This window comes from Microcaecilia unicolor, chromosome 10, assembly GCF_901765095.1.
Source record: "Microcaecilia unicolor chromosome 10, aMicUni1.1, whole genome shotgun sequence".
Classification (NCBI taxonomy): domain Eukaryota; kingdom Metazoa; phylum Chordata; class Amphibia; order Gymnophiona; family Siphonopidae; genus Microcaecilia; species Microcaecilia unicolor.
This window is the reverse complement of record NC_044040.1, coordinates 193,842,122-193,854,884: the sequence shown is the minus strand read 5'-3', so window position 1 is coordinate 193,854,884 and position 12,763 is coordinate 193,842,122. Positions and strand designations below refer to the sequence as shown.

The following is a 12,763-nucleotide window of genomic DNA, read 5'->3' as shown; positions in this document are numbered from 1 at the left end:
CCAGGTCACAAATAACTGGCAGAAACCCAAATAGTAGCAACATTCCATGCTATCAATCCCAGGGACACAGTGGCTTCCCCATATCTGTCTCAATAGCAGACTATTGACTTTCCTCCAGGAACGTGTCCAAACCTTTTTTAAACCCAGATCTACGCACACCACTGTTACTACATCCTCTGGCAAAGAGTTCCAGAGCTTCTAATATTCGTTGAGTGAACAAAAAATATTTCCTCCTATTTGCTTTAAAAGTGTTTCCATGTAACTAGTGTCCCCTAGTTTTTGTACTTTTTGAAAGAGTAAAAAATCGATTCCATCCTACTCGTTCTACACCACTCAGGATTTTGTAGACCTCAATCATATTTCCCCTCAGCCATCTATTTTCCATGGTCATTTTTCAGCAGGTGGCATTCAGCATTTCCTTAAACACTGACTACTGTGGACTGAATTAGTTCTGATATTTAGTTCCAGCATCCACCTGAGTACCAGCACAGACTATTGAGATATTTGGCACGGCACAAAAATTATGCGAGTGTGGCCGATGTTCATTACTAACTGGGCAATTAGGACCACACTATATGTGATCCATCATATACCAGGTTAGTTATCTGGGCACCGCTATTGAATATCTGCAGTGCGTGGATAATCTCTGAGTTTGCCCTTATTTCACCCCCGAACTGCCTTGGCACTAATCAAATAGTGCCACAATAAATAAATAAAATCATACATACAAAATATACTATAGATAAATATATTTAAAAAACTATGACTATAAATAAAAAAATTCAAACTCAATTAAAAAAATAATAAAACATAAAAAAACAAGATGGCAGCATGAGAGAATATCTGTAGCGGCTGCTCATGTAGTGTCCTCTTGACTTGGCATGCTATGGGAAAAAGGAAGGTGAAACCATGAACCTACCCCTCTGGTTCTGGTAAGCCCCCCCAGGATGGTCTAGTCGACATTGGATTTTGTGGCCGTCCGCTCCAATCCGGCGAATTAGGCGACTTTGGGCAGCCCCAGCATCTCTCCTGGGCATAGCTTGGAAGGGGCTTTCTTTAGCCCCATACAACGCACTGCACTGCTTCAACCCAGAAGTGTTTCCACGGAGAGATCGGAGGAACACTGGAGGAACCCTGTTGGCTGTGTCTTCCCTGAGAGATGATAATGCTTCAGGAGAGGTAGAACAGAGGGAAGGTTCCCTCACCAAAGTAAAGAATACTCAACCTTCCTGTGAGCTGGAGCTTTTGCCTAAGAAAACAGTGCAAGTGATATTGGATTCAGTCCGGGAAGCTCTTAAAATGCTGCACAACTAGGTACAGGTTTGTGCTTCACATTTTTCTGGTAAATTTGACTTAAGTTCTCAGTTGTCAGTCCAGTCTATAGCGCAGGTTGGAGAGTCAAATGCAAGAACTGAAAGTGGTAAATGTGCAACAGATTAAAGAGTGTGATTTGTTGCTAAGAAGGATGGAATATCTTGAAAATCAGGGAAGAAGAAACAATCTCCGTTTTTTTAACTTTCCCAGGTCTCCGCTGATATCATCAATTGACATGGTTAGGAGATATCTAAAGGAAGTATTAAAGTTTTCAGATGATAATTTACCACTCATTACAAGGGCTATATATTTATTATCACCTGGTAGAGAAGCATCTAGTAGTAAAGCATGTGAGCAACCACAAGAAGAAAATTTGAATTTAACTGACCACCTTGAGTCCATCTATGGAATTGGTAACTGGAAAATCAACTGTGTTAGTTAAACTTGTGCTAGAACCAGACCGTAATACTATATTTGAATGAGCAATTCTTAGGGTCTTATGTTCATTATATTTCCTGATTTGTCTAGGAGGAAGGAGTTCTTGTTTATGAAACCAAGAGTTATAGCTCTGGGGGAAACTTTATATTAAAATTTCCTTGTAGTTGTTTTTTTGAATATTGATGATGTTAGTTACTTATTCTCAGGCCCTAAGTTGCTCAGGGATTTTCTTATAATGACAGAGGCCAACATTAATTAAAGGACTTCTACAGACTTTTCCAAGTTCACTGGTAGACTTCCTGAAGATATTTTGACTATATTTTCCTTATTTATTATTCGTTGTTGGTTTCCCTGTTTGGTGGGCTAAAGTATTTAGTAGTAAATTGTTTGATATTATGTCAATGCCGTATTTCTAATTTGCATTCAGGTGTATGTAATAAGTGTAAATTCATAAATAAAATAATTAAAAAAAATGATAAAACATGCAATCGAAAACCTACTACTCATGAAACTGTAAACACCAGGCGAAATCAATACATACCAATAACGGCAATTACACAATGGTTATAGTCGTGTAATGAGAATAAAGAACTGCACTAAAAAGACTCTTTTTGCTCCAGTCTTGACTGGATGGAATAAGCTTCACCAGGCAGCTGGCGCTCTATTTGGAGTGGATGCATCCTTGAGACAGCTCTTGCAAAACATGAATCATGTCCGATTATTGGTCCCTGACCCAACATTGAAACAGAGATCTCTTTAAGATGAGCAATTTTAACAGCGCATTTTGAATAGTGTAAAACAGAGAGAATTTTGCATACAAGCTTTAAGAAGAGGGATATATATATGAGTATTTTTGAGCTAGAAAAATGTTAGGAGTCTATTGGTCAATGAGGAGGTGGGTGTTGTAGATCTTGCAGTGTAAAGTTGACACTCCAGCAAGTTACATCCCTGAGGCCACTAAACCAAGTTAGATACATCTGTGTAAAGAAATATACTGTAATGCGTTTGAGATAAATTTCTACAGTGACTAATTTGCCATTTTTAGTGTGGTAATACTGAAATATATACGTACCATGGGCAAACTTATGGCTATGCATTTGAAGGCTTTGATGAAACGGGAAAAGTCGTGGGGTCCCCTAGCTCAATTATGTTTGTAAGAGAACACTCTCACCTTATCTTGTTCTGGGGCGTGGAGGAAGAAGTTTGTACAACCCTGGTGGATTGGGGGGGGGGGGGAGAGTTGGGGGGAGAGGGCATTTAACATAAAACATATAAAGTGAGGTTAAACTGAGCTTTCTTTTTGTAATACTAAACTGTTTGCTATAAGTGCGCTGTATTTCTTGGATCTGTGTGGCCATAACAGATAGCACACATAGGAACACTTCCTCTGTAGCCTAGGTGCTCTAAAGCCTGAAGCACAAGCCTTCTAAGAATTCTGTTCCTGTGTTTAAAGATTGGATTGCTTTTATTTTGTTATGATGTTTATTTATTTATTTACTTCATTTGTACCCCGCGCTTTCCCACACACAGCAGGTTCAATGCGGCTTACATAGTAAAAAGAATTACAAGGTTCTTGTAAGGAGAAATATTAACAGACTATAGTAAACACAGTAAAGGCCTTAAGAATATATGAATTGATACGGAAAAGTGCAACAAAGAAAGTGTAAGTAGAAGAAAAGGGAATGGGGGGGGGGGGGGGTATGGTGCAGGGAAGATGGTGAAGGACTATGGGATAAGCATGAAGGAAAATTGGGAGATATGGTCTAAGATATCATCATGTTATGTTGTCAGTCTGGTTTGTTCTTATATTATAAATGTAACTGTGATCCGCTAAGAATTATGGATTAAGTGGAATAATAATTTTGTAGTAAATATGTTTATGATTGCTTGTTTGTTTACTGGTTCTTAGTATTGTAATTTTTTTTTTGTTTGTTTTGTTACATTTGTACCCCGCGCTTTCCCACTCATGGCAGGCTCAATGCGGCGGGCAATGGAGGGTTAAGTGACTTGCCCAGAGTCACAAGGAGCTGCCTGTGCCGGGAGTCAAACTCAGTTCCTCAGTTCCCCAGGACCAAAATCCACCACCCTAACCACTAGGCCACTCCTCCACAGGAAAAGCCATGCTGCCCTTATTTCAATAAAAGACCTTGATAAATTACAAAAAAACAATGTATTTCATAAAATACTATATACTGTTTAGTTAGTTTGCTAATTTTCAGTTAGGGGGTCTAATTTCTTTATGTGTTCTGCTTCTTCCCATCTTTTTTTTTTTTTTTTTTGCTTTTGAACACAGGAATGGTCCACTGACAGAAAATCAGACTTCAACATTATGGCTTGAAGAAAAGTCAGAATATACACCTATCCAGCCTAATGACAATGCGTACCAATTTCCTCCTCCCTCCACGTCCATATTTGAAATTGAAGATCTTTCACCTGGTTCTCTTGATAAAATTACCACATCTCTTGAAGTTATTGCTGATGGTAAGATAGCATAATGTTCAGCTGGCTGCGGTCAGTGTTTCTTTAAACCTTGACCATTGCTGGCTAATTAGGCCTGGGTATTCAGTGCCAGGTCATATTCAGTCACTGGAAGTGAATAACAACATATTATGAACAAAGTGTAATTTGTAGTTATATATAGCAGATCCCGTAGTCATTAATGTGGCATATGAGGGGAGGGGTTACTAAACCTCACTAAATAGCTAGGGTTTTAGCATGCGGTAGCCATTAGCACAGGTTCACATGAACATCTATCACATGTTAAAACTAGCCAGCGTGCAAAAGTTTTGTGATATTTAGTACGGGTAGGGGTGGAACTTGCTGAGTCTTCGACGAATGTGGGTGGTGCAAACTCTGACAGAATGCAAGATGTTACTGCACACTGGGGGGTCTTTTACAAAACGTCAGTAAGCCCAACACGGGCTTACCAAACACTAAATCGGAACAACCGCCTGCCCAACACGGCTGCCGGCGGTAGTTCCGGAAATGGCTTGCGTGGCGGTAGCCCAGCAGTATCGGGCAGGTTACCGTGGGAGCCCTTATCGCCACCTCAGTGGGTGGCGGTAAGGGCTCCCTGCAGCATGACCACGCGGTAAGAGTTCTCTTACCACATGGCCATGTTTGGAGGCTTTTTAACCACTGCAGTAAAAATTTTTACCGACTATGATGACGACTTCACCCAAAATTGCTTCCGACTCTGACTTCACAGTCCTGGTTCTGGCATATGCCAGTGTATTAACTAATTTGCTCTTTAGTGTTAAACTGCTAAAGAGCATCAGAAGTAGGTTGAATTCTTTGGCCCTCTTGCTGCTTTCTAGCCTAGGCAGAATGTGTGATGCAAAAAGATGTTTAAATGAAGATACAATGGGGCTCATTTTCAAAGCACTTAGCCTTACAAAGTAACCTATGGAACTTTGTAAGGCTAAGTGCTTTGAAAATATGCCTCAATGTGAATTAACTCTTCTGTGTTAATTTGGATAGCTGCTTGCAAAATGAACACCAATGTTTTTTTATCATTCATCAGAATGTACGGGGCATTCACTAGAAGAGAGATGGTCACGTGACATGTTATGTTTGGATAGAGCGGCAAGTGCAGATTCATTAACGGTAAAACATAGTTTTGTGCATATTCAGACTAAGTGGCCGTTTTGCTGCTGTTTTCCTATTTTAGGAGCGCTTTTACTAATGTTCGGTATTTATTGCAGTTACTGCATAGTTAACGCAAATTGTAATAAGCAGTAAGTAAATGCTTGGGGTGTGCCCTGGATCTGCCCTGCAGTTAGTGCAGGGCTACTACATTACAGGTATAACAGAGAAGAGACGCATGGCACCCCCTTCCGCATACTTCCTCCTAATTTCTTCTCCAACACCATCATACCCATGACCACATCCCCCATATCTAGTAACCCCTTCCCCCTGATCACCTCCCTGAAAACGAGTCATATCCCCCAACCTAAGGAAACCCCACCCCACAGTCTCGTTCCTTACCACAGGAATCTTCCCCTGGTCTCACTCCTACACCAAGACACTCCCTAATCCTACCCTGACTACAGGCTCTGCCCCTGACATCAAAAGGCCCCCTCCCCTCCAAGCCTCTACCAACCCTCTTCCCCCCACCCCAGAGCTTCAGGGGTGCCATGCAGCAGCAGTTATCCTCTGCTGCAACCTAGGTTAGTGTCATCATCTAAAATAGTGCCCATTGACCCCTAGCAATAGTTTTTTTTTGGGGGGGGCATCTACTGCTGGGGGTAATTGGGTGCCATTTTGGATGACACAACTGGCAGCAGAGTGTGACCACAGTTTCATGTGGTTGTGGGTGGGGCTTGTCGGGGATGATTGGGTAGTGGGGGAGAGTTACTTTGATAGAGTACCTAAGCACTGTCAGCCTTTTTGGACATGTCTCTTATGCTGAAACACAATTTGAATTAATCAACTAAAATTTTCTTGTTAAAGAACTTAGATAAAATACATTCATGAAGAACTATGTATGCGAGTGCTAAATAAATTCATAGTATTAAGTATTTACATGCTGTCATTTAAAAATGCTTACTGTACCTTTTAGACAGAAAACTGTTACACTATGTTAAGAATGAAATCAAATACTCATGAAATCCTGAAATCTTGGTTGTTTGCCAAAGAGGAAGATCTCCCTGACTTATCTGCTTGGAACTAGGTGTTATCTGATCTTCATAATAATGCATGTTCTATTATTGTAAACCACTTTGAGCTAATAGTCCAGGTAGTGTAAAAGCATTGATTATTATGTTAAATAATTTGCATCTATTGAGTTCAGCTTTCCTATAGTTGTCTATAGCAGTGGATCTCATTTAGTATTATATAATATCACATTTTGCAATGCTTCAGCTGCTTATGAAATTCAGTTAACTCTTAAAACTATCCAGTAATTTTTCACGCACAGCAGAAAATTCACCTAATTAGCATACTGATACTATGACTTATTTTTACATTGATCTTAGAATACATGCAGTGCTGTAGAAAATGGTGGATTGCATTTTTTACATGACCATATTACAAGTGGTATATTTCTCTCAATCCCCCTCATCATCCCCAACACTCTTTCCTCTCATCCTGTTCTGACCCCCACTATAAATCCCAGCAGTCTCTCTTTCTCAGTCCACCATCTCAACAGTCTCCCCTTCATCATCATGCAGTATTAATACAGAGAAAGAGGGCGTGAGGCATGGACATACAGTAAAAGATAGAAATACATTGACACAACTGAAAAACTGGAGAAAGAGTGAGAGAGAGAGAGTTATACAGGCACAGAGACACTATGCACATGTTATTTATTTTATTTTAAAACATTTATGTTCTGCTTATTCCACTGCTACTACTACTACTACTACTATTTAGCATTTCTATAGCGCTTCAAGGCATACGCAGCGCTGCACAAACATAGAAGAAAGACAGTCCCTGCTCAAAGAGCTTACAATCTAATAGACAAAAAATAAATGTCTATTTATAATAAATGTGTACAGGAAGGAGGAGAGGAGGATAGGTGGAGGCGAGTGGTTACAAGTGGTTACGAGTCAAAAGCAATGTTAAAGAGGTGGGCTTTCAGTCTAGATTTAAAGGTGGCCAAGGATGGGGCAAGACGTAGGAGCTCAAGAAGTTTATTACAGGCGTAGGGTGCAGTGAGACAGAAGGCGCGAAGTCTGGAGTTGGCAGTAGTGGAGAAGGGAACAGATAAGAAGGATTTATCCATGGAGCGGAGTGCACGGGAAGGACGAGTGTGGAGAGATACTGGGGAGCAGCAGAGTGAGTACATTTATAGGTTAGTAGAAGAAGTTTGAACAGGATGTGAAAACGGATAGGGAGCCAGTGAAGCGACTCGAGGAGAGGGGTGTTATGAGTAAAGCGACCCTGGCAGAAGACGACACGGGCAGCAGAGTTTTGAACCAATTGGAGAGGGGAGAGGTGACTAAGTGGGAGGCCAGCAAGAAGCAGATTGCAGTAGTCTAAACGAGAGGTGACAAGGGTGTGGATGAGGGTTTTGGTAGAGTGCTCGGAAAGAAAGGGGCGGATTTTACGGATGTTGTAAAGAAAGAAACGACAGGTCTTGGCGATCTGCTGGATATGAGCAGAGAAGGAGAGAGAAGAGTCAAAGATGACCCCAAGGTTTCGAGCTGAGGAGACAGGGAGAATGAGAGAGCCATCAACGGAAATAGAAAACGGGGGAAGTGGGGAGGTGGGTTTGTGGGGGAAAAAATGAGAAGCTCGGTTTTGGTCATGTTTAATTTCAGGTGGCGTTGAGACATCCAGACAGCAATTACAATAAAACATACTGAATTAAGAATAACAACAGGTTCAAAAAGTTTACAATGTTAAAATGTTTGTGCATTTAGTTTCTCCCCTCTCCTCACTCATGAGTGATATTGCGGAAGGACTGTCTGGTAAGGTTTGTCTCTTTGAGGATGATACCAAACTGTATAATAGGGTGGACACCCCTGAGGGTGTGATTGGTATGAGTAAGGATCTAGCGAAGCTTGAAGAATGGTCCAATAATTGGCAACTAAGATTTAATGCTAAGAAATGCAGGGTCATGCACTTGATGTACAAGAATCCAAAGAAATGGTACATTATAGGGGGTGAAGTGCTTCTGTGTACAAAAGAAGAGCGGGAATTGGGGGTGATTGTGTCTGATGACCTTAAGGTAGACAAACAGGTAGAAAAGGCAACGGCCAAAGCCAGAAAGATGTTTGGTTGCTTAAGGAGAGGAATGACTAGCAGGAAACAAGAGGTGATAATGCCCCATTTAGAGTACTGCGTGCAGTTCTGGAGACAGCACCTACGGAAAGATATAAACAGGATGGAGTCGGTCCAGAGGGCAGCTACCAAATTGGTAAACAGTCTCTGTTGTAAAACATATAGGGACAGACTTAGAAACCTCAACAAGTATACGCTGGAAGAGAGGCGAGAGAGAGGAGATATGATAGACGTTTAAATACCTCAGTGGCGTCAATATACAGGTGGCGAGCGTTTTTTCAAATGCAGGAAAACTCTGGAATGAGGGGCATACAATGAAGTTAAGAGGAACTGGACAGGAGGAATTTAAGAAAATACTCAATGGATGTGCCATTTGGCCCCCGTCATGCTTCTATGTTTCTGTCCTGCAATGTTCTTCTTGAAAGAGAGGAGGCTTTTTTTGTTTTGTTTTTAGCAGGACTACAGCTTTCTCCTGCTCTTTGTAGCAGCAGCTGAGGCTGCCCCTTTCTTATGTTCAGCACAACCATGCCTTATCATGCTCTGCACAGAGGGACAGCAGCTGCTTTCGCTTAGCGTATAAATGCAAAGGGTGTATGCGTAGATAGAGCATGGGCAGAGCTCCCACTTACAGAATACTGTAAATTACCTGCTAATGTGCCGCATGTAGGCACACATTTACATTTGCTATTAACATGGCATAAGCAGGCACACCTAATTGTAGCACTTATATTCTATAAACGTGTCTCGGCTCCTAGATGCTGTTATAGAGCACACTGCATTTGGCGCCCAGTTACAGAATTTCCCCCTAAGGGAGTAATTCTGAAAACATAGCTGAAATTTAGGCACTTGAGGATGCTGCAAGCTAAGTGCAAATTCTATATTGATGATTATGCATGTTAATTGCCATTGTAGAATAGTAGCATAAGTGGGCATTTACATGCCAACACTTAGGTGCAGCCATACCATGTCGATGGCTAGGGTAAATGACTAAATGTTGCAGTTCCGTGCGTAACTGACAGTACTCTAAAATCATAGCATGTAAGTGCTGGACGTGCCCCTCCCACATCCATACCTATCCTTGCATTTAATTGCTATAGTTTTTAGAATAGTGACTAAGTGTAGTTACGTGCATAACTGCACATTAGTGCTTATTAACACTAATTAACTCCAATTATCAGTTATTGTCAGTTTCAATTAGTGGTTAATTTGCCAATTAACTTATGCAGGTAACTAGCACTAATCTGTAACATGAATGGGACTGGGAGTCAAGGTTGGCTGCATCGATTTCCATTTTCAGTACATCAGGAAAGAAACTTCAGTGAGGCACCAGGAATCATTGGTGTCTCAGCCGGATGCACTAACTCCACGGAAAGAGCCCTTCCCTTACCGATCCCTTAGCGAATCGGTAAAAACCGGCATACATGAAGGAAATCTCATGCAAATGAGCTGCTCGCTGTTAGCTCATTTGCACGCGATTTCCTTCCTAAGCAGGGGAAGCCAGTCGGCCAGCTGAGCATGCGCAGAGCAGCCAGTCGTTAAGCTGGCTGCTGTGCGCATGCCAAAGACGACTTCATACAGGTCCTTCACTCAAAAAAGGATGTCCCTGACGAGCACTTGGACGTTTTTCCCATCAGATTTTGCGATGGGCGTCCTTCTCTTGGACGTGTTTTTCTTATGTTCCCGAAATGACCATGCCGGAGAGAATCGGAGATCGGGACGTGCGAGGACGTCCAAATCAAATCTATTTGGACGTCCCTTTCGATTATGCCCCTCCAGGTCTCTCTCAGCCAATCACAGCACGTTTAGCTGTCACTGGTGTCAGCTAAACGCGCTGTGATTGGCTGAGAGAGACCTGGAGGGGCATAATCGAAAGGGAGTCCAAATACTTTTGATTTGGGTGTCCTCGCACGTCCCGATCCCCGATTCTTCTCTCCGGTGGTTTTCGGGCACGTAAGAAAAACACGTCCAAGAGAAGGACGCCCATCATAAAATCTGAAGAAAAAAATGTCCAAAGTGTTCATCAGGGATGTCCTTTTTTTTTTTTTTTTTTTGAGTGAAGGACGTCCAAGTGTTAGGCCCTTGAAAGGACATCCCTGACGAGCACTTTTCTTCCGATTTTTGTGAAGGGCGTCCTCCTCTGCATGGGTCCGGCTCACAGCAGCCCCAACGAGAGGTGCAGACCTCCCGTTAGGTTTTCCACGGTGCATGGGGTCGGAAACATTAGTGCATCGCATTCACGTTATAATAGTAATTAGCTCATTTGCATTCCGTTTTTGTTAGCTGCTACCATGACAGGAAAATGGCTCGAAGAACCCTTTTGTGCATGTCCTGGTTTAGTACTTTGCGCGCTAAACTGGCTAGAACCAGTTTAAAAACCACGTTGCTGGCTCGTTAAGTTTAGTGCATCTGGCCCTCAATACCACAGAAAGGCTGACAATTCTGTGAGTAGTGCTAGACAGGCAGAAACAAACTTCACCAGCTGATGTTTTCTATGAGTCTCCTAGGAAGCTGACGAGCTTAGGGAACTTCTCAGAGGAGGTGAGAGATCCACTGGTCTCCTGTCAGATCCTTTCCCACCATATGAGAGACACACATTAGCTGTTTTTCATTAACATATGTGAGATGGCTCAGTCTGTCCCATTTCAGTTATAGATGGAGAAAGGAGCCCAGGGCAGAAGCATTGGTTCTCTGAGGACAAGCAGGCTTACAGTTCTTACAAGCGGGTGACTCTGATCTGCGTCACCTGGTCCGGCATTTACCATAGCTAAATGAGAGCTTTGTGGAGTGTGAGACATGCTCCATTGTTCAAGTGCGAGTGCCTTCCCGCCCACTGTGAGAACACGGTCTCCTCAAAAGGTATTAATCCGCAAACGAACCTTTTCCGGAGATGGGAAGGCGGTAAAACTAGAGGACATGAAATGAGATTGAAGGGGGGCAGACTCAAGAAAAATGTCAGGAAGTATTTTTTCACGGAGAGAGTGGTGGATGCTTGGAATGCCCTCCCGCGGGAGGTCGTGGAGATGAAAACAGTAACGGAATTCAAACATGCGTGGGATAAACATAAAGGAATCCTGTTCAGAAGGAATGGATCCTCAGGAGCTTAGCTGAGATTGGATGGCAGAGCCGGTGATGGGAGGCGGGGCTGGTGGTTAGGAGGCGGGGCAAGTGCAGGGCAGACTTCTACGGTCTGTGCCCTGAAAAAGACAGATACAAATCAAGGTAAGGTATACACAAAAAGTAGCACATATGAGTTATATTGTTGGGCAGACTGGATGCACTGTGCAGGTCTTTTTCTGCTGTCATCTACTATGTTACTAGTTCTTCTTTTTCCACTTGAGAAGGTGTTTTTATCATCTCCTCACGTTGCTGGGCCCTAGAGAGGTAGTTTTGTGCCTTTTCGGATATTTTTTCATTTATATTTCACCCTATTGTGTTCCTATTGTTGAAACCTCCATCTTTTTCTTTCCATTTCCACGAAGATCCTCAATGGCTTCAAACGCTGTACCCGGTGCAATCGGATAATCTCCGGGAAAGACACCCATTCTTGGTGTCTTGGGCCCGACCGTAGCCCTGCTAAGTATGTTCTCTGTCTTCACATGAAGAAGAGGACCCAGGTTTCCAGAGAGGCTTAATGAGAGAGGGTTTTTGGAGCCAAGTCCAGATCGTCGGCATCAAAGTCGGAGGTATCGACATAGACGTCGAGCATTGCATCGGTATTGGGAGTGTTGGTAAGCATGGCTGCTACTAGACCCTTAGACACTGGGAGCAGTGAAGCATTGAGTGGGTCTCCACTTGCCTTGAGCCCTCCTGCTGTGCAGGGCCCCCAGGACCGTCATCGTCGGACCCGACGCCGAGGCAACGTGTGGATTCAATGTTGTTCTAGTTGGCACCGAGGAGCCTCGGTGACATGCTTTGGGCAAAGGCCAAGAAGCATCCTCATCGATCACCCTCGACACATGGTGCCCGGAGCTCTGGGGCATCAAAGGATTCAGAACCCGAGAAGCGTCTGCACCAGGAGGACTTCTCCCCTCCATACAGGAGGGTACCGATGCACCTATCTCCTACGAGCCAAAATCCAGCTCGTGCATCGAACCCAGCGGTTCTGCTTACAGGACCAGCTCAATAGGTTATAGTGCAAAAAAAAAAAAAGGCATAGGTCACTATAACCTATTGAGCTGGTCCTGTAAGCACGGGTCCCAGTATAGATCCAAAGGGCACACCATACCATATGTGCAATTGGCCATATGCAGGACTGGTATATTTGATTGTTAGTGACCACTATTGC

The 12,763-nt window shown here is 42.9% G+C and overlaps 1 protein-coding gene across 4 annotated transcripts in view; it reads left to right on the top strand.

Moving 5' to 3' along the window:
- ZBBX (zinc finger B-box domain containing) overlaps positions 1-12,763 on the top strand; it is a 182,708-nt gene that overhangs the window by 125,963 nt on the left and 43,982 nt on the right. For all 4 annotated transcript variants that reach the window (XM_030217101.1, XM_030217100.1, XM_030217098.1 and 1 more), the window contains 2 exons: positions 4,046-4,233; positions 5,276-5,358. In XM_030217101.1, the coding sequence (XP_030072961.1) occupies positions 4,046-4,233; positions 5,276-5,358 (271 nt within the window). The remainder of the gene's footprint in view (positions 1-4,045; positions 4,234-5,275; positions 5,359-12,763) is intronic.